Raw genomic sequence first — 22,557 nt, 5'->3', positions numbered from 1 at the left:
CTTTGTCCTACAAATACATAAAAGTGAATGGTACTGATGACGGTGACATTTGACTATTTCAATCAAGTTGTTTTCTGATATTTTAAGAAGACACAGCTGAGTGACAAGTCATGACTGAATGCTTACTTGTAGAAGCCTGGAGAGAGAGCTCTCAGGTCAGACCCTGTACACCTGAACTGCAAAGATAAATGCCCGTAGGCGTGGCTCTCAACAGGAACACAACCTGTTTTTCAAATCAGTGGGGATTTCTTTTTAAAACTTTAAGTGCAGGCAAAGTACACAGAAGCAAACAAGCTTCTCCCATAGCAGATGTCTTTGAAACTCAAAAGAGAGGAGCAATGAGAGATGTTGCAGATGGCAACTGGCATACTTGAGCCTTTGAAAACAATTCTCCTCTTAAACTAGTACTTCTAATGACTATTTAGTGTTACCTACACTTTAGCAGTCTAAAATAGAGAGCTGTATTCTTCTCTTTTTAGAAAAGGGATGGAAAAGTCACAGTTAAAAGTAATCTGTACAGAGAGTCACTGAAGAGATAGAGTTGCCAGGTTGCTATGTGACCTTGGGTGACCTTCTTCATCATCAGACCCCACTGTCCCTTGCAGAAAATGACATATCAAGGTGAGCTGGGGGGTTTTCAAAACTCTTTTTGGCCCTGACATCCTTTCTTTCAATGACTGCTCATCTGGAAGCCTATAACACAAATAAGTTGATATGGGGAGCAAGAGTGGAGAGGCCAGGGCCCCCAGACATTCAAACCTGACCTTACAGCTCCTGAAGGGTGGCCTGGAGCTGAGTTTGAAAACCACTGGCCAGGGGCACCTGGGTGGCTCAGTGTTTGAGCATCTGCCTTTGGCTCAAGTCGTGATCCCAGGGTCCTGGGATCAAGTGCTGCATCAGGCTTCCCACAGGAAGCCTGCTTCTCCCTCTGCCTACGTCTTTGCCATGTCTCTGTCATGAATAAATAAATAAAATCTTATAAGGAAGTAAGGAAGGAAGAAGGAATAAAGAAGGCAAGAAAGAAAGAAAACCACTGGCCCAGTGGTTTTCTCTTACTCTGTGGGCCTTCGTCCTCTGCACTTACTATGCTTCACTACTTGGGTCATAACAATGAGAACACACTGCCGCCTTCCAACAGTAGCAAGCAAAGAGTTCAAAAACCTGTTTAGGATCCTAAAATGAAGCCTAAGTGGCTAAATCTGCAGATGCCACCTGAGGGAGCTCTGCCAGACGGCACACTCAAACTTTCCAAATAAAACCTATCAACTGGACAGGGGATAGTAAGCACAAGATTTTGTTCTGAGATTTCTCAGAGAATTAGTTCATCAGTCTCTTTCTTTCCCTTCCTCCCTATACCTTAGGTCCAGTTTAGAGGTCGCTGGGTCACTAGCCACTAGGTTGGGTATCATTTAATGCACTATAAGGAAAACATCTTTAACATTATTTACATGTCTAAAATAAATCCTGACTCCTATATAAAATGACACCACCACACTGGGAATTCTATAATTATTACATAAACTCTATTTTGAGATTTTAGGTTTAAGAGCTTAAAATTTCTTATGGAAATAAAATTTTCCAGACTTACAAATAGGTATATGAATCATAGAAAGGAAAAAAGACATTTTTATCTATTCTTAAATAGCAACTTCCTTGGATGAAATGCCTAAATATCCAGGTTACAAAATGGCCTTTGAAGATTGGGATGTTGACAGATTCCAAAAGAAAAATAAGAGGACATTAAACCACTATTTAACTTTAGACATATAGCTAGGGCTGTCAGCTAGGGTTTTTAGTCATCAAAGAATTATTACACTTAGCATTCAATTTGCTGTATACATTCAACCAATTTCTCAACAGATGCTCTTAGAAGTTAAAGTTTAAGGAAAGGGCTCAAAAAGAAAGATTTACCACCTCCATACTGCAATGTGTAAGCAAAAACTTCAGAGGAGCTCTTTGTCCTGTATTGGAATGTATCTGGGGTGCTCTCCAGAACAAAGGTTGCAGAGAGCCCTGATGAGATCACCAACACAAACTATGCAGACTTTCTCACGCTATAGTAGTACACACAGGACTTCACCGCCAGGAAACCTTGGTGACTTTGCTATTGAAGGGTTTATCCAAGACCAATAACCACCTCACTTGGTACTTCTGTTTACACTTTTTTTTTTTTTAATTTTTATTTATTTATGATAGTCACAGAGAGAGAGAGAGGCAGAGACACAGGCAGAGGGAGAAGCAGGCTCCATGCACCGGGAGCCCGGCGTGGGATTGGATCCCGGGTCTCCAGGATCGCGCCCTGGGCCAAAGGCAGGCGCCAAACCGCTGCGTCACCCAGGGATCCCCACTCTACACTTTTCTTAAGCCCAATTAAAAACGAGAGAAAGGAAGCAAGTATCTAAAAGGCAGGGAGTCTAAGCCTATCAATAAATGTGTACTACAGATTAACTGACAGACTTAATTCAGCAGTCTCTTAAGTGGCCTGGAGTTGGCCAGAGAAGAAAAAGCACATTTCAAGGATGGGAACAACGCAGCTGAGACACTACGGCCTGACTCAGCATAAAAGCAAGCCCAACAGGAGTGGCAGGCCTATGCTAATGAGTAGTTAGACACCCATGAACAGGAGCCTGTATTCAGCTGGCATGCCCCTGTATGTTGCCTGGTACCTTGCCAGTTATTAAAATATTGCAAAATACTGCTGAATTGGTCATTAAATATTTTGAACAAATGCCCTGGGCATGCGATTACACATGGCCCTGAAAATGAGGCACAGGAGCTTTGATTAGAATTGGAAGGAAAGTATATACAATGACATCTCAAAGGGACTCAAAGGAATATGATGGATATGCAGTTTCAAGAAGACCTTTTTAGCAGTGTGGTCTTCTGCTGGATCTCACCAGGAAGGGCAGAGGGGGGCAGTTTCCTACTCTTGTACCTGGCTTAGGTGACAAGTGGCTTGTTCTACCATCACTTCATAAAGAGTGGCTAGACGACACTTGCTCAAGACACCAGTTCAAGACAGATGAGCTGTGTTTATTTGGACAGAGTTCAGCCTCTCCTGCCTTTGGGTATCCAGGCTGAAATGACCAAGGCTTTGAGGTTTTTCTGACTAATATCTCAGATTGCTATCAACTCATTATTTTCTAGAAAGTGCTCTTAAGTCTCATGTCCCTTGCCACTAATATCCTCCTCCAGGGCATGAACAGTGATATGGCAGTTGGGTATACAAGATAAGAGCAGAGAAATATCCATTAAGGGGAGGTGCCTTGGTGGCTCAGTCAGTTAAGTGTCTGATTCTTGATTATGGCTCAGGTCATGATCTCAGGGTCCTGGGACTGAGCCCCTCCTTGGCCTCCACACTCATCAGGAAGTCTGCCTGAGATTCTCTCCTTCTGCCCCTCCCCACCCACTCACGGGCACATGCATGCTCTTTCTCTAAAATAAATAAATAAATCTTTAAATTAAAAAAAAAAGAGAGAGAGAAAGAAGTATTCATTAGATTTAACTCCTAGGGAAGATCACTGGCATCTGAGCAAGGGCAGGTTTGGTCTAGTGAGTTATGGGGGTAGAGGACATGTGCTCAGGAGTGAGGAACAATCGTTAAGAGGAACATGGGATGGAATATAGGCAACCCTTTCAAAAAGCCTCACCAGGAAGAGCAGGTCAGTGATAAGCCAAACCCAGAGGCAGCCGCACAGTGAAATGGGGGATGCTTTACAAAAGTGAGGCTTAAGCTCGGGTCCATATCCTTACAACCTGGCTTTTCCAGTGGTCCCTGCCATCTCCCAAAGCTAAGGCCACTTGTCCCTTACCTGCTCTTCTTCAAGGGGTTACAACTGTGATGCTGACTTCAACCTTGAAGTTGGGACCTTGCCACTCATTGATAAGCCACCTGCACACTGCCTGCCACCTGCCCGGGATTTCTGGGTACTCTTGCTGCATTACCCCTTGGAGGGCTGTGCTCTGCTACCAGCGGGTACCCTATACTACCACAGTGGCTCCACTCCCTTGTTAACTGTGTGTCTGAATTTTGACCGCAGATTTTGACAACTGGGCTAATTTGACTGAGTCTTAGTGGTCAGCTCCTGGCTCCTATTTCACCCAGCAGCTAGAGCTCCAGGTCCTGGGTTCACCTTCAGACCTCCATTCCACTGTAAGTAAACCTGCCATACTCTACCAGTTCTTAGTCAATCATATTGTGAGCCAAGTACAAGCTACATGAGAGTAGCCAACAGCAAGAGAGTACTAGGGTGGGTACAGCCCAATGGTGACTATCAGCTGGAAACCTTTGACTGTATTTACCAATCTCTAGAAGATCAACTTCCTAATAACACACAACAGCAAACGAGCAAACCAAAAATGCAAGTAGGCTTGGGAGCTAGATATGTGAAAAGTCTGAGACAGAATGGTAGCCACCAGAGCACCAAGAGAGACTAATGTAAACGTAGGCTCTGTCTCTGAGCAAATAGATCCAATGTTATCAGAACTTGATTAAACTGTGGGCAAAATCTGCTGAAAGGCGTGGGGGAGGGAACCTACAACTAAAACCACCCATGAACACGATAAAGGGAAGGAAGGTGGATCCTACTTACAAACAGAAAATTAAAACTAAAGACCCTGGACAGTTAGCCAGTGCATACAGCAAACAGTCTGAACTTATCTTCTATTGAACATGGAGGTGGAAGATGATCAGCCCAGAGCAAATCAGTTTAGGCAGTTAGGGCAGTGACTTCTCCCAGAGTTTAGGATTGTCCACCTGAACCATTTCATTGGTTGGTAATGGCCAGATTACCAGTGACAACCCTTCCTCAATTTACTTTGTAAAACATCTCTTTCTGGAGCACCTGGGTGGCTCAGTTGGTTAAGCATCTGCCTTCAGCTCGGTCATGATCCTGGGGTCCTGGGATCAAGCCCCGCATCAGGCTCCCTGCTCAGTGGGGAGTCTACTTCTCCCTCTCCCTCTCCCTGCTGATCCCCCTGCTTGTGCTCGCACTCTCTGTCAAATAAATAAAATCTTTTTAAAAAATCTTTCTCACAACTCAAAAAATATTACAACAAAATAAACAGTCTTCCAAGCTGTGTAAACTTTACCTAGTGATATCAGAATGAAGTTCCCTTTTGGTGGCGAAAGCTGAGTGGATTTATTTCCGCTTACCATAAACTATCAGCTATGAAGCTACTAAATACAAAGGTGGCTGCCTTCCATTTGATCCTAGCATAAACCCCGCTCCTATCATGGCTGAAAGATATAATTTTCACTAGTTCTTAGGAAGCTTTAGGTGGATCTGGTCCAATTTTAAGTAATCATAAGAAGTACTGTTGAGTAATAGATGGCATAGCATATAAAGGTATTGCAGAATGATGGACTGCATAGCAAAAAAAAAATTACTTTTAAATATTTAATTATGAGCACCTGGCTCAATCCATTAAGTTCAGTTGGTTAAGAGTCGGTGCTCTTGATTTGTCTCAGGTCATAATCTTGGGGTCATAAGATCGAGCCCCATGTTAGGCTGCTCAGTCAGTGCTAAGTCTGCTTGAGACTCTTTCCCCCTCCCTCTCCCTCCCTCTCTGCTCTTCCCCCTACTCTTTCAAATAAATAAATAAAATCTTTAAAAATAAATAAATATTTAAGTCTGAATAAAATAGTACCAAAAATTTAACATTCCTCCCTAAAATTACCCCCTCCCAAAATGAGTTGTTTGCTATATCAAGCTAACAAACTTGCCTAAATTTATTTCTGGGCAGCTCCTTATCGCAGTGATATCCTCTACTTGGTTACTTTTGTTAGAAAAAGCAACTTTTGGGACACCTGGGTGGCTCAGTGGTTGAGCATCTGCCTTGGGCTCAGGGCACAACCCCAAGTCCCAGGATCGAGTCCCATATCCGGTTCCCTATGGGGATCCTGTTTCTCCCTCTACCTGTGTCTCTGCCTCTCTCTTTGTTTCTCTCATAAATAAATAAAATCTTTAAGAAGAAAAAAAAAGCAACTTTTTTCTAATAAAAATGTGATTTAGAACAGTGCCTTTGGGGTTCAGCCCAGCTACCCCATTTACTAAGTGACACTGGCAAGCTTCCTAAAGTCTCCAAGTCTACATTTCCTTATTTATTTATTTATTTATTTATTTATTTATTTATTTATTTATAGGTTTTATTTATTTATTTGACAGAGGGGAATACATGAGCACAAGCAGGAGGAGGGGCAGGCAGAGGGAGAGGTAGAAGCAAGCTCCCCGTGGAGTAGGAAGTCCGATGCGAGACTTGATCCCAGGACCCTGGGATCATGACCTGAGCTGAAGGCAGACACTTAACCAACTGAGCTACCCAGGGCACCCCTACATTTCCTTATTTATAAAATAGGGTTGCTTTCTACTTCTCAGGTTTGTGGTAAGAATTAAATGTAGCAATCTTTGTGAAACACTTAGCATGGAGCCCAATGACACAAAATCTGACAGGGAGCAAGCTCACCATAAATGGGAGTGATCATTATCCATATATTCTAAGACATTCCAGCATCTAGCTATACAGAGGAAAGTAATTGTAGAACCTTCCTTGGGGTAGTACATGCAAACCAATGTGAGCGTTTTAAACACAAGCTGTAGATGATGATGAGACATAGCCCCCGGGAAGAACAGGAGATAAAACTGGATGCTAGGAAGGGTTTCGTTTGGAAAGGTCAAGTTGGGGTACATGGGGGAGGAGGTGTGTGTGAGAATGTGTAGGTAAAGAAAACATGAATAGGATGTATTTTAGGAGCATAAGAGAGACAGAGCCTCCAAATCTCTCTTCTACCTGTCCTTGATTCCTGAAATTAAACCCTTCTTTTAGGGCTAGGTACTCTTAAACAAAGACCCTCTTGGAAAAGCTAACACTTGAAGCCACAATTAGTCATTTATCTTTCAGTCCAAGTTTCAAACTATTTTTTGGGAGGCTTTGATGGGTGACATGTGGGGGCCCTGGGCACCCAGGGTTGGGGCAGAGGCTCAAGCAGGGAGGAGAAATGAGAGCTGGGACCCTGAAGGGCACGGACCTAGAGGGACTCACCTGGGTGTGGGGTGCACATTACACACCTCTTGTGTTCTATCTTGACAGAAACAGCACAGGATTTATACCATTTCACATGACTTGATAACTCACTACGCACACATTAATGGCTGACAGTTTGGCCACGTCTCCATCAGTTACATACAGTTGGACAATCTCCTCCAACACTGATGGTGCTATGGAGCTAAATTCAGGCTTCACTTAATTCAGTGACTATGACTATGACTCCCACTCCTTATACATGGAACTTTCCAAAACTGCTCATCATCAGCCTTAAGCTACGTGTGGGGGTGTAGGGGGTGGGGGAAGAGAGACGTTTTATGTTGGGATCAAGTTCAGCCCTAAATCCATCTAGGTATATCTATAATGAAATAGTAATAGCAATTAACATTTATCATTCATTCCTCATACAAGTATTTATTGAGTACCTGCTATCTTGGAGTTGATGTTTCAGTGAGGGGAGACAAATTAAGAGTCATACCTGGTGCCCAATGGCACTCGTGCTGTGGAGAAGAATAGAGCCTGGGAAGAGTATGGCAAAAATCCTCAGCAGGAGGGAGGATGGCTGGCTCTTAGACTCGAAGGTAAGGGTGAGGGTGGCTGGCTCTTAGACTTGGGAGGTAAGGATGGACCTTGTGAAGGGTGAATGCACAATTGGTATGACAGAGGCCCAGCCCAATGAAGGCAAGGAGAATGGTAGAAGGTGAGGTTAGAGAGGCAGCAGGCCCAGGGCCCAGACAGCATGAGTGCCAGGTAAAGACTTCAGCTTTTGCTCTGAGACAGATGAGAAGCCAAGGGAGTTCTGTACCAAGGACTAACATGAACTGATTTATATTTTAGAAGGATCTTCTGGTGGCTGTGTTGAGAAGAGACTGTAGAAGGAGAAGGGTGGGTATGGAAAGAGCTGGTTAGGAGACTGTAACCATAATCCAGAAGACACACAAGAGTGGCCCAGACTAGTGTGGTGGCCATAGAGACGAACAAACTGTTTAGGTTCTAGATTTATTCAGTGGAGCTGACAGTGATGGGCTGGATGTGAGAGAGGTTGAGAATGACTCCTAGGTTTGGACCTAAGTGAACAGATGGATAAAAGTGCTTTTTGGGATGAGAAAGCCTTGAGGAATAGGTGTGCATATACAAGGTGGGGAGGAACTGGGGACAGGTAGAGGAATTAGCAATTTGGTTTGGGATATATCAAACTTAAGAAGTCTAACAGAAATCTAAGAGATGATGTCAAATACACAGAGCTCAGAGCTGTTAGGAAACGTGCCCCAAGTCCCACAGCCAGTAAGTGGCAGGGCTTTGAGTCCAGGTCTGTGGACCTCAGGGTCTGGGCTGGGCAATGAATGGGGAAGAAGACAAGGGCTTTGCAACCAGAGATGGTCACTAACTATGTCAAGAAATCATCATTAAGCTTAAATAATAGGCTTTTTAGCAATTCAGTCAGGGAAATTTGTAGAAAAGTTGTTCCCAAATACAGAGTATACTTCCATGCAAGGAAGACTAAAGTCCCCATTACATCCTCTGTAACATGTAACAGGCTCACATTGCTACTTGATCTCAAGTTTCAAAAGAACAAAACAAAAAACAATTCCACCTTCTCCCTGTTGAGTCTCTGAATGCAGCCGGACAGAGATTAGAAAGGGACTCAGACACAAAAGGCCTCCAGAGGGGCACCTGGGTGGCTCAGTGGTTGGGCATCTGCCTTCAGCTCAAGGCATGATCCCAGGGTCCCAGGATTAAGTTCTGCATCGGGCTTCCTGCATGGAGCCTCCTTCTCCCTCTGCCTATGTCTGTGCCTCTCTCTGTGTGTCATAAATAAATAAATAAATAAATAAATAAATAAATAAATAGGCCTCCAGAAAACAGTTCCTTGTCCTAGTTATACCAGAGAGTTTGTCCCGCAAAATCTCTCCCCACAGCTGTGCTAGATAAGATGTTTTCCACCCAAGACAATGAATGTTCCTCAGAGAGGTGCTGTTGGAAGGGAGAGAGACAAACGAACAACATACCCGTATTTATCAGGGTGTTTCTGTGTGTGTGTGTCAATGTTAGCTTGTTTTAAACTCTGCTTCTTACCTGAATCCACATCAGAAGAGCAAGGAATAGAAAGGGCTTCCTCTGAGCTGAAAGCCTCGCTGCCGGCCTCCTGCTGGGGTCTCTGCAGAATGTAATCTCTTATGTCATAAACTGATGGCAAGTCCAACACACTGCTCTCCTCTGACTGGCTGCCTGGAGTGGCTTCCTGGGTCGCCATAGTCCTGCTACGGAAAAAAACAATTTCATACAAAAGGCATAGGGCGCAAGAGGAGCCGCCATTTTGGCCACAGCTTGAAGGGCAAAAGTTCCAGCTTCTGCCACTTAAAGTCCCAGAAGGCTTTACTTCCTGTTAATAACAGTCTTCCCTGTCCTACTTCAGACCTAGTATGTGCTTACCACGTTTCTTCATCAGGAAAAACAAATGCTCTCGGCACAGAAAGAAACCATTGATAATTTCAGTTGGAGGAGCGTCTGGGTGGCTCAGTGGGTTAAGCATCAGACTCTTAGTTTCAGCTCAGGCCATGATCTCAGGGTCCTGAGATTGTGAGGTCTATTTGCAGATTCTCTCTCCCTCTCCCTCTGCCCCTCCCGCTCATGCACTCTCTCTCTCTCCAAAATAAACAAATCTTAAAAATATATAAAATAATTTCAGCTGGAGAATAAGCTCCATGTCTGATAACGATGAAACACTGTGTGGCACTATAATCCAAGAACTACAAGAATACTTAATGAGAAAAGAAACTGTTTATGACATATCATGTGGAAAAAAGATTTCTAAACAATAGGTAGAATTTGATCCAGATTTTATGAAATACAATATCGTGTGTGTGTTTATGTGTGAGAAAGAGAGAGAGAGAGCAAGAGAGAGAGAGAGATCCACAGATCTATAGCTTTAAAAAAAAGCATCTGGAGGGGTATATTCCAAATTAATTTCAATGGTAATTAATTCGGGGGTTTAATTTTTTCTTTTCTTTTTTTTTTTTTTTTAAGATTCTATTTATTTATTTATGAGAGACACACACAGAGAGAGACAGAGACACAGACAGAGGGAGAAGCAGGCTCCATGCAGGGAGCCCGATGTGGGACTCGATCCCAGGTCTCCAGGATCACACCCTGGGCTGAAGGCGGCACTAAACCGCTGAACCACCCAGGCTACCCAGGGGTTTAATTTCTGAACACTGAGATTATAGGTGACTTGTATTTTTATCTGTGGCCTACTGAAACATACATTCAGTCAATTATTTAACATGCCAGGTCCTGGATATACAAAGGTGAATGTAATAGACCCTTCTTCAAGTTGCTCACAGTTTGGGCCAATCCAAAACAGAGACATACCATGTAAACAGAAGGACAAGACAAAGAAGAACCCAGAAAGAGACGGTGAGCTTTCTAGATGGGGTTATCCTCAAGCAAGGGGCAGGCCAGACCATGACCAGCAAACAGCATAAATACCAGTAGAACCAGCTTGGGCAACCACAAGTGGCATGGGTGTCAGGAGTTTAAAGTGAGAGTCAAAGAACAGTTGTGTGTGGGCAACTGGGGAAGGGCAACCCTGTAGTTTCAGCTAGATGACCGTGGGGCCCTCCCCTATTCCTACCCCAGCTCTGGGAAGGCAGCATGGTCTGGCTGCTGTCAGCAACGTGCATATACACACTCTCCAGCTGAGTTGTAGAGACTACAAAGGTGGCTTACTGGGTTCACATTTGGACATTCCTTGTTAAAAATTAAGTAGGGCAGCCCAGGTGGCTCAGCGGTCTAGTGCCTGCCTTTGGCCCAGGGCATGATCCTGGGAACCCGGGATCGAGTTCCACGTAGTGCTCCCTGCATGGGGCCTGCTTCTCCCTCTGCCTGTGTCTCTGCCTCTCTCTCTCTCTCTCTGGTCTCTCATGAATAAATAAATAAAATCTTTTAAAAAAAATTAAGTGTTCCCCGGGGCACCTGGGTGGCTCAATGGTTGAGCATCTGCCTTTGGCTCAGGTCATGATCTCGGAGTCCTGAGATTGAGTCCCACATCGAGTTCCCCACAGGGAGCCTGCTTCTCCCTCTGCCTGTGTCTCTGCCTCTCTCTCTCTCTCTGTGTCTCTCATAAATAAATAAATAAAATTTTTAAAAAATATATTAGTTGCTCCTAAAAGAATAAAATAAAATAAAATAAAATAAGGTGTTCCTGACCCTCCCTCCCCTGTTCACGTTTACTTGTGGATGCTGGTTTCTCTGCTGGAGGGTTCTTTACAATGAACTCAGCCCTGCCCACCTCTATCAAATAACTATGGGCCTAGGGAGATCCTAAGCCCTCTGCAACTCTCTGTTTCATAAATTACTGTCATCAACAAATCATGTTAGAGCCAACACTATGCATTTTGCCTGCCATGGGCCATCATGCACCATGCAGAGGAGCTACACGGTCAGATCTACAGATCTGGCAGCTGGATAGGAGATGCATTTGCAGGGCTTCAGTCCAGTGGCAGGCAATCTGAGAAGCAACAGGAATTCCTTCACTTGCCATGGTCCTGGTAAGAGAGGAGGAGCCTGTGTACGAGGGCAAGGTACACAAGAGCAGGGGACAGATTAAGTAACATATTTAGGAACTAAAATGAGAATAGAACTTAATAACTGAATGGATAAAGGAGCTAAAGAGAAAGTGAGAGTCAACAAGGAGTGAGAGCTTCGACAGCTGGGTTTGTTTTATCTACAGTTAGAGAAAACTAGAGGAGGAACGGTTTTGGGAGGAGGCAGTAATCCAAACTATGGAACACTGAGCAGCTGTGAAAAATGACATCTGGAACTTGAAAGATCTCAAAGACACATGTTTGAATGAAACAAGCAATTTCAGAAAACATGAATAGTATAATAATAAGACTAGATAACATTTATCCAGTGTTTGTTGGATGCCAAGCATTGTGTTAAGAGCCCTATGAAGCATGTCATCCCACTATTACCCTATGACCACAAGCAGACAGTCAGACCCAGAGGGAGGTAGGGTAATTTGCCCAAAGGAAATTCATCTAAGAAGTACCAACCTAGGATGAACCCAGCTCCAAGACCTCCCAGGCTCTTGCGTCTGCACAGCCCAAAGTACCACCTGATCAGGCAAAGGCAGGGGTGTATAAAAACAAATCAACAGCAAGGCCTGGCAAGATTCTTCTTGTTTGAGGACACCCGGTCACATGCTGCTGTGAACATTCACTTAGGCAGAGAGTGAGCCAAGATAGCAGCTGATTGCTTCTGAAAGAAGCAGAGGGATCAAGGTTCCCAAAGAAGCAAGAACATCCTGTCTCTTCACACATGTTATATCAGCCAATCAAGCCTGAAGTATCAGCAAACACCTCTGCCACAGGCATTGGTGTCCCTTCCTTCTCCCGTCATGTGACCAAACACTGCTCTGGAAGCTCCTGGGAGGGAAAAAACAGGTCAGTGAAGGACAGCAGTATATCCTGCCTGTCTGAAAAGAAGACTTTGATATTGACCCTCAAGCAAGAGTGTTGTTAGTGATACAAATGGAAAAAATCCCTCTTGAAAACAAGTAGCACGGTGATGTGACACCCATCTTTTCTTTTAGAAGCATTTGGTATTAAACGCCAAATATGTTCCAAACTGGGCATTTGAAAAGAATGAAAGAAAGAAAGAAAAGAAAAGAAAAGAAAAGAAAAGAAAAGAAAAGAAAAGAAAAGAAAAGAAAAGAAAAAAAAAAAGAAAAGAAAAGAAAAGAAAAGAAAAGAAAAGCCTACTGAAAGGCAGAATCCTGTTTATTACAAAGTCAGAGCCTGTGAATGCAAAATACCTGGAAGTCTGAGTTTGCACAGGAGAAAGCCAAGTACTAGGGACAGATGAGACCCTTTCAATGGTCTGCAAACACCTAAGCTGACAAATAGAATGCAATGATTATCTTTGCGCTACAACTTTTAATGGGTGGTTCTACTTCCTTCTCCAGAAGAGCTTATTATCCTCTCTTAAAAGTACTTTAATTACACAATGTAAGCATTCTTTTCCAATACTGGAGAGGTAGAGGCACAAAAAGTCTCTCAGTACGTTACAAGCTGCTTACTGAGCAAAGACAGCCATTTTTCCGTGACTACAGACCCTTACAGACCTATACAAATCCTAGTCAGTCAAGGTCCCATCTAAAAAACCATTTAACTTCAACTTTTTTCTCAATCACGGCTCTTCCTTCCCAACATTTTACATGAAAATGTTCGAACATGAAGAAAAGTGGAAAGAATCATCCAATGAACATCTCCATACCTGCTGTCTAGAATTTACAATTAACATTCATACTATTATCATACTACTATGATTTTCCTTAACACAAAACTATCCATCTACCCAACTCTCTATTCACCTGTCAGTTCATCTTTGTGTATATATTTCCGTTTAAATGTACTGAAAGCTTCTGAGTTAGTGTGTGGTATGATCAATCTGTGTTTCCAATGCTCACGCTGTCAGCTAAATGAAGCATGGGTTGGAAGAGGGTATAAGTGAAGCAGGGAACACAACTGGGGAGCTCTGCAGAAAGGTCCAGAGATGCGTAGTGCCTTTGAAGTGAGAGACTCGGGTTTGCACCCCTGCTGTCACTTTTTAGCTGTGTCACCTTGGGCAAGTCACTCTCAGTTTCCTCATATATAACAATGACCTAGAGTGATGCCTGACTCTTGATTTCAGCTCAAGTCATGATCTCAAGGACCTAAGGTCAAGCCCCAACCAGCGTGGAGTCTGCTTAAGATTCTCTCTCTCTCCCTCTCCTCTGCCCCTCCCCTTGCCACTCACACTCATGCATGTGCCCTCTCTTTAAATACATAAATAAATAAATACAACCTTTTAAAATAATGGCTTGATGACTATGCTTACCTCATATAGTTGTCATAGGAATTATATGAAATTAATGCATGTAAAATACTCAGTACAGAATGCATGCTCAGTAATGTCTAGCTCCAATAAGTGAAATAGTAATAATTAAAAAAAAATTTACAGGCTCCTATCTTCCCAGCCTACCCTCACCATCTATTTGCCCTTCTATTTCCCATTCAGCATCCATATTACTTCTTTCATCCTTATCCAGTGTATTCTATAGTTCATTATCTGGTTAGTACCCTAAACTTCCCTTCCCTAGCCATTCTGTCCTTTTATCACACTCCTTTGACAAAACACCAGCCTAGATGAACTCAACTTACCTACCCACTCTCAGGCGCTAGCCCTGGCTCACCCTAAAATGAATGAGCATCAGCTTGAAATGGGCTGTCTGGCCACATGAATCCTGAGGTGTTTATCTCATAACCCCTTGACTCTCATGTTTTCTCCAGTCTTCTTCAAGTCAGACCCTTACCATCTCTCACATACCTTTCTGCTCTTTTCAGTAGATCTGCTCACTTCCTGACAAAGGAAACGGAATCCTGCAGAGGAACCTCCTCCACTCCCCTATCAAACACTCCCCAAGACTCCCACTTTTGTCCACTACTTCAGTTCTCTTCACCATGGAGAGCTGTCCCTCCTGGGGCAGAGTCCAATGCTTCCACTTACTCCTTAAATCACACTCTCTGGACCCTTCATCAAGCCTTCAGTAATGACCCCCCTCTCCCACTTCTGCTCCACTGGACCTACACTTAAATTTTTCAATAATGCCCAAATCACTCCCATTTTCAAAACCTGGTACATAGGAGAATGTCCTTGTTCTTTGAAAATGCCACTCAAATATTCATTGGTAGGGGGACATGATGTGTGCAACATACTCTAAAATAGTTCTAAATTTGTGTGTGAAAGAGAAAGAGAATGATAAAATAAATGGATGGGGCAAGTAGAGACAATTGGTAGACCTGGAAAATATTATTTGGGAGTTCTCTATACTAATCTTGCAATTTTTTGAAGGTATAAAATCACATCAACATTAAAAGTTGCCAAGAAAGAAAAAAAGTGAAAAGAAAATCTTTGGCACCTGCCCTCCCCACAGCAAGTCTCCTCTCCCTTCCACAAACTTCTCAAGGATCTAAATTGGCTCATTTTCTGAGCTCCACCAACTCAATCACTCTTGCATATAACTTCTAGAAACTCTGCCATCCTTTGTTTGCTTTTCAGGGAGCCCCTCTCCTGACTGTCCTCCCATCTGTTTGCCTTTTTTCCTTCCAGCCTGCTCTGTGGCTCATCCTCCTTCCCCAACTGGACTTCCTCCATGTTTAGTCCAAGGCTCTCCCTTCTTTCCTCCTCTAAGACATTAATCACCATCCAGAAATTTCTCTGTAGCCCGGATACTCCACTGCTTTCCAGGCTTCAAGCATTATGGCTTTCCTTCAGGTTCTCCAACAAGCCCCATTTCCTCCCACTGCACTTATCCTTCCCACGCCTAGATAACTCTACTAAAAAACGGAAGAGGAGGGAACATGTCCCAATTTAAGTCCAGGATAAAGATATCACAAAAAACTACAGATCAATATTATGAAACAAAAATCCTTGACAGAATACAGCAAACCAAACTCAGCAAAACATAAAAAGGATTTTACTCCATAACCAAGTGGAACTTATCCTAGGAATTCAAGTTGATTTAATGTCTGAAAGTCAATCAATGTAATACACTATATTAGAATAAAAGACAAAAACCACAACACACAGCATTTGATAAAGTCAAATACTTTTTCATGATCAAAATACCCAACAAACCAGAAATAGAAAGGAACTTCCTCCATCTGATAAAGAGCATTTTTTTGAAAAAAAAAAAAATGCAGAGCTAGCATCATACTTCATGGTAAAAGACTAAATGTTTTCCCTCTGAGTTCAGGAACAAGATAATGATGTCTGCTCTAATCACTTCTATTCAACATTATACTGGCAGTTTTAGCCAGCACAATTAAGCAAGAAAATCAGATAAAAGTCTTCCATAAAGATTTTCATACAAGAGAGAAGTAAAAATATTTCTATTAGCAGAAGATGCGATCTTGTGGATAGGAAATTCTAAGGCATCCTCTTTAGAAACCAGTAGAACCATTAAACAACTTAAACGAGATTGTTGGAGAGGTACCTGGGTGGTTCAGTGGTTGAGTGTCTGCCTTTGGCTCAAGTTGTGATCCTGGGGTCCTGGATCAAGTCCCACTCCCTCTGCCTATGTCTCTGCCTCTGTGTCTCTCATGAATACATAAATAAAATCTTAAAAAAAAAAAAAAACAAGACTATTGGATATAAGATCAATATAGTAAAAGTATATGCAAATGATTTTACACTAGCAAAAAAATGTGTAAAAATATTATGTAAATATTTACATATACTAGCAATAAACAATCCTACAATTGAGAACATAATTCCATTTACAATAGCATCAAAAAGAATAAAATACTTAAAATATAATTAATAAAAATGAGTAAGGCATGTACAATAAAAAACAAAACAAAAAAATATATATATATATATTGAAAGGAGGTGCCTGGCTAGTTCAGCCAGTAGAGCATATGACTCTTGATCTTGGGGTTAAAAAACCAAGTCCCATGTTGGGTGTAGAGATTACTTAAAAATAAAATCTTTTTAAACATGTTGAAAGAAATGAAAAATCTAAACGAATGAAAATATATCCTACATTTACGGATCGGAAGACAATATTTTAAGATGTCAACATGGCTCAAATTGATCTACAGATCAATGTAATTCTTAGCTGCATCCCGGTTGGCTTTTTTTTTCTTTTTTGCAGACATTGACAAAAGTGCTTAAAAAATTCATACAGAAATACACGGGATCCAGAATAGCCAAAACAATCTTGATAAAAGAACAAAGTTTTTTCTTTCAAAACTTACTAAAAAGTCACAATACTCAAGACTGTGCAGTCCTGGCATAAGGATGGACATATAGGCCAACAGACTAGAACTGAGAGTCCAGAAGTAAAATCTTACAGTTACGGTCAATTGATTTTCCACAGGGCGCCAAAACAATTATGCAGGAAAAGGAAAGGACGGTCTTTTCAACACCGGGACAACTGGATATCCACACAGAGAAAGTCGTTGGCACTTAGAAAAACAGTTCAATAGTGCTTCAAAAGCTTAAATGGGGTTACACTTTAACCTGGCAATTCCACTCCTATGCATATGCTCAAGAGAAATAAAAATACATGTCCACACAAACTTTACACAAGTGTTCGGAGCAGCTTTATCCGTAACAGGCAAGAAGTAGAAACAATCCAAATGTCCCTCAACACGAGTAGATGAATAAAATGGGATATATGCCCACACAGAATATTTCTCAGCTTTCTAAAAATATTAAGTTCTAAAACATGCCACAAGGACAAACTTTGAAAACATGATACTTAGCGATAAGAAGCTAGTGTTAGAAAACAGGCAACAGATCCAAAATGGTGTCACTTGTGCTAAACTCCACAACCAATCAGGAATCGCCTGATCAGCCCTCCTCAGGTAATCTGCCAGATAGATCCTTGCCGTCCCCTACAGAGGAGTAACCTTGTGATAACCAACTTGCTTTTTTGGCCTAGTGTAGCTTCCTTGTTCCTGCTCCCTGCGGCCCTAAGTCCTTCGTTTTGCTCGGCTCCCGGCTCCCGGCTCCCGAGAGGCCTTCCTACCTGCTAGACTGGCTTCGGCCCAATTTGAATCGCTTCTGGCTCGAATTACTTACTCAGAACGTTAAATATGCTTCCGTTTATCTGTTGACCACCTGTTGTAGGAGTCTATTTATATCAAATTCCAAATTGACCGATTTATAGAAAGTAGACTAGTCTACTACTTAGTAAGTCTAAGACTGGAAGATCACGGTGAATGGGACCCACGAACGGGGGCAGGATACTTCCTTGGGGTGATGGAAATGTTCTCTAAAATTACGCTGTGGCGATGGCCGCACAATCCTGGGAGTATTTGAAAAGCCACTGAATTTTACATTTTAAACAGATGAGTTTTATGGAATGTGAATTATATCTTTAAAAGGCTGTTTTTTAAAATAAATAAATATGTAAAAATAACAAGCTGGTTTTTAAAAAAGGAGAATAAGGACGGAAGGGCATCCGGTCACACTGCCTGCAAATTTAGGTGATGTCCCCCAAAGGGCTGGCCGCAGAGGCCACGTGTTGTTGGGTTAAGGAGGGAGGTGGGACACCAGGAAATTGGAGCCGTGCCAAGAGAAGCCGCCATAACTTCCCAATTATGAGAGAACGATCTGATGCGTTGCCCAGACCTTCTGCCTACTCCGGATCCCAGGTCACGCCTCAGCCCACCGAGACAAGTTAATTGAGAAAAACTGCAAAGTCCCCATTAACACTCACCGACCCTCAAGAACAGCGCATCGAAATCCGGAAGCAGAGGCGCCATGTTTGTTATGGGAAAAGCCAGTTTGAAAGGAAGTCATTGTAGCCACGTTTGTTGAGGGCAAGGAAGGGCAATGGAACGTAGTCGCGGCCATCTTGACTGAGGGCATTCGCCCAGCCAGTGAAGTTTTGCGCTCTTGACAAACAGTTCGGGCAGTTTCTGAAGGCTTACTGATAAATGCTCTTGGTGGACGCTAAAGGAAACGGGAAAACATTTAAATTTTTAAAAATTTAAATTTTAAATGTCTACGTTTTAAAAAACATGAAGAGTAGAGAGAAATTAACAAAGACAACGCAAGTATTTTAGTAGGTTGCATGCAGTTTAGCCGTGCACAACTGACAGAATTGCATGACCACACAAAGGAGATTGAAGGTTATTGTCCCATTTCACGATCTTGAAAGAATCCTGTACATTCACATCTTCTACGGATGCCTATCTTAGGATAGAACCCCATAAATTTAGGGAATCCTTCACTTGACATGAATATTTTAAATAATGCTAGCTGAAGTTTGGTCAAACCATATGCCAAATTTGAAGGCGAATTTAAAGATCAAATCAGAAGTAAAAACATATTCAGAAAAGTCTAACCCAACAACTGTAAATTTCAGTTTGTCTTCCAGCATTGGTAATTAAAGTGTATAGATGCACTTTTCACCTTTTTTCGTGTAATGTATCTCACAAAAACATTCTTCTAAACTAACATAGATTGTGAGCAGAGAAAGCCTGGAACAATACTAAGTTACTTTCCTGTTTGTTTCATAAAATGATAAACTTAAATATAATTGAATGAACTTAATCATCTGGATTATTATATAATCATTAAAATTGATAGAAGATACAGCAGAAGAAAATCCTAGATCCTGCATTGCATTCTCAGTTTTCATGTTCCTTTGGTCTCCTTTAATCTCCATTTCTCACCTTTTCTCTGTTTTTCTTGCTGTTGACATTTTAAAATGTCTGATGCAAATTTAATTTGTCTGATGTTTCTACCGGGTTTTCAATGACATTGAATACTGTTGGTCACTCTCTCCCTCTGGAAAATTCTTGTCCTTGTGTTCCCTAATATTACCTTCTGGTTTTTCTCTTTCCTCTCTCAAAAATTCATCCAAATTTCCTTTACAAGCTTTTCTTTCTCTCCATTGTGGGCCTTTTCTCAGGATTCTGTCTTAAATCTTCTCTTCTCCTATCTATGCAGATGATTCCCAAACCACCAAGTCTAGTGTCCTCCCGAGAGTCAAATCAACATATCCTCCAGCCACCTTTAACTCAACCTTCCTCCGTGTCTCAATCAACCTGCTCCTACCCCAGGAACAGTCTCCTGTCCCAGTTGAGTTGGACTATTTAGTTGCCAAAGCCAGGAACTTTTTCTCTTCTTTTGTCAGCATGTCCTGTATCCATCCATAATCGAATCCTCCCCTGCTGATTCTTTCACTTAAAGAACTATCCACTAAACTATTCATTCTCTCCATCCTCGCAGCAACTTTCTGAGTATAGCTCACCATTACCTGCCACCCGGATGACAACATCTTTCCAACTCACTTGCAACCAGGTGGGGTTTTGGGGGGGTTTTTTGCTTTGTTTTATTTGTTTGTTTGTTTGTTTGTTTGTTTGTTATGAAGATTAAGTACACCACTCCCTGAATTTCAGGCTAAATCTCAAACTTCTTAACAAGACTTAGAGGACCCCTACGCCTTATCTCTTATCACTGTCCCCCAACCTTCCACCTATACAGGATTTTCTTTCCCTAAATACTCTGTGCTTGCTCTCTTTTGCCTCTGAGCTTTTTACCTGGAATTACCAGGAATTTCCTTCCTTAGGGACACTCTTCTTTGGTCTTTCTTAGCTGTCAGATCTCAGCTTTGAGGAATTCTTCCAGGAGGTGTCTTGACTTTTCAAATGTGAGTTAGTTGTCCCTTCCAGGAATCCCTGCATTCCTCTATTTACCCTGATTAAATTCCTTTGCCTTGGGATGCCTGGGTGGCTCAGTGGTTGAGCGTCTGCCTTCTGCTCAGGGTGTGATCCTGGGATCCTGGGGTCAAGTCCCACATCGGGCTCCTTGCACGGAGACTGCTTCTCCCTCTGCCTATGTCTCTGCCTGTCTCTGTGTCTCTCATGAATAAGTAAATAATTTTTAAAAAAAATTCCTTTGCCTTTTCTGTTTCTCACTAACTGTAACTGCTCTGAGGGCAAGGACCATGTCTATCTCACACTTACTTGTAGTCCAGATCTCAGCCCAGTTACTCACACATAAGCAAGTGCTCAGAAAGGATTTAGATTTTTTTTTACTTTCAAAAAAGTTTTATTTAATTAAGTAATCTCTACCCCCAATGTGGGGCTCGTACTCATGGCCCCAAGATTAAGAGTTGCATGCCCTTCCAACTGATTAGGAACAGAGGTCTAGCTGAGGACAAAGCACGGGCTGATATCCCACAAAATGATCCCCCGCTCACAGTGGGATATGTGTGGCTTTCCTCAGGAAGCTTCCAGGTGTCTTCCTGTTAATGCCTTGCTAGAGGGAAAAAACGATCTAACTTGTCAATGGCAAGGCCTCCAATATCTTGTAGGTTCTCCTTAGCATGTGAAAATCCTTTTGAAATCTCACTTTTCCTTACCTCCCCCAACTCCCAGGTATATAATCAGCCACTCCTCACAAACCCCAGGCAGCAGTTGTTCCTGCCCACAGGTCCTGTCCCTGTGCTTTAATAAAACCACCGTTTTGCACCAAAGACATCTCAAGAATTCTTTCTTGGCCATCAGCTCCAAACCTCACCCCACCAAACGTCACTTATATTCCAGAACTTCATCACAACAGAGCCAGCCAGGTACCCCAGGATGCATTTTTATATGCATGAATGGTTAAGTTATTTCCCAGGTATCCCCCATTCACCACTCCTATCCAATTCAGTCCATTCAAGAAGTCTCAAAAACATAACTTCTTGGGGCACCTGTGTGGCTCAGTCAGTTAAGTGGCTGACTCTTGATTTTGGCATAGGCCATGATCTTAGGTTCAAGGGATCAAGCTGGGGTAAAGGACTCTGCGCTCAGGGGGAGTCTGCTTGAGATTCTCTCCTTCTCTCTGTGCCCCTCTTCCAGCTTATGCTCACGTGCGTGCTCTCTCTCTCAAATAAATAAATAAATAAAAACTTAAAAAAAATAACTTCTTCTGACCTGTTAATCAGTGAGACAAACCTTGAAACCTTTTGCCATTGTCACCCTTTCCCTGAAAAACCATTTGCTTACAAACTAATTTTTATTAGGAGAATACTGTGGCCTTTCCCTGAGAAGTTTTATCTTTCTGATGGGCTTCCTGGAGCAACTTTCTGAAGTCTCAAGTGACTTTTCTTTGCCACAGAGCATGCCTCTGACCATCCTTTCTTACCACTTTCAATTGGTTAGTGCATAAGAGATGAAAACTAATTGAAGTCATGATCAAGACAAAATAGAGACTTTAGACTTTAGAAAAATAGAGATTTTATCGCATTCCAAAAGTAAGGTATAAGTTATTTTTGTTCCCCTGCTGTTTTGATTGATTATATAATGGCTGTGAAATCTAGGTCATGTCACAATCTTATGAAACCTTTATATTTCGTGGTTGATTTTTCTGCCATCAGCTAAGCTAGCTGCTACTGCTGCCAAATCTCTTTCAGCAGAAAGAAGTCACTTTAGGTGAAAGACCAAAATAGCTCTTTCAAAGTGGGATGATGTTGTTTGCAGTTACCTTATCTGTCTTTGTCATTCTGAACCTTGACCTAATTACTCACCCATCTGGGGATTTAGCTTTAAGAAAAAAGAAAGAAAATCTTACGAAAGTTCAAGGGTTAAGTAGCTGATGAGTCTCAAAGCATCTTATTGCTTTTCATTCATACAATATTATAAAACCATAATTAAGCAATAAGTAGATAACCAAGGAAAAAAGTGTCAGATAGACTATAAGCTCCCAGACTAGACTGGAAGATCCATGAAAATGAAGGTATGGATTTTCTGTGCCAATGGATACCCAGCATTTGGACATTGTATATTTATAATGAACATGAGCTTGGACTTTAGTTTCTAAATTCAGTATCAGTGCAATGGTAAAGATTTAAAAAAATATTGCTTGATGGACATCACATGACACTAGGGAAAAGGATCCACTTCCTGGCACCCCACACCGGTGAGGGCTTAACAAATGACATGCCATTTCATGATAGGGACAGAC

General features: G+C 42.1%; 1 protein-coding gene across 7 annotated transcripts in view; it reads right to left on the bottom strand.

Annotated features, from left to right (window-relative positions):
• SHLD1 (shieldin complex subunit 1) overlaps window positions 1-18,458 on the bottom strand; it is an 82,396-nt gene extending 63,938 nt beyond the window's left edge. Inside the window, exons 1-3 of one of the 7 annotated variants that reach the window (XM_072736345.1) lie at window positions 16,944-16,961; window positions 16,085-16,209; window positions 9,121-9,305 (exon numbers count right to left, since the gene is read on the bottom strand). In XM_072736345.1, coding sequence (XP_072592446.1) covers window positions 9,121-9,298 — 178 coding nt within the window. In that variant the 5' untranslated portion in view covers window positions 9,299-9,305; window positions 16,085-16,209; window positions 16,944-16,961. Of the gene's footprint in view, window positions 1-9,120; window positions 9,306-12,101; window positions 12,420-16,084; window positions 16,210-16,943; window positions 17,053-18,316 lie in introns of those variants that run through there. The other 6 variants (XM_026012260.2, XM_072736344.1, XM_072736348.1 and 3 more) reach the window with 6 other exon arrangements.
• Window positions 18,459-22,557: the final 4,099 nt, after the last annotated feature.

Source organism: Vulpes vulpes, chromosome 14, assembly GCF_048418805.1.
Source record: "Vulpes vulpes isolate BD-2025 chromosome 14, VulVul3, whole genome shotgun sequence".
Classification (NCBI taxonomy): domain Eukaryota; kingdom Metazoa; phylum Chordata; class Mammalia; order Carnivora; family Canidae; genus Vulpes; species Vulpes vulpes.
Note: the sequence above shows the minus strand (reverse complement) of the source record. Positions and strands in the feature narration are given on the sequence as shown.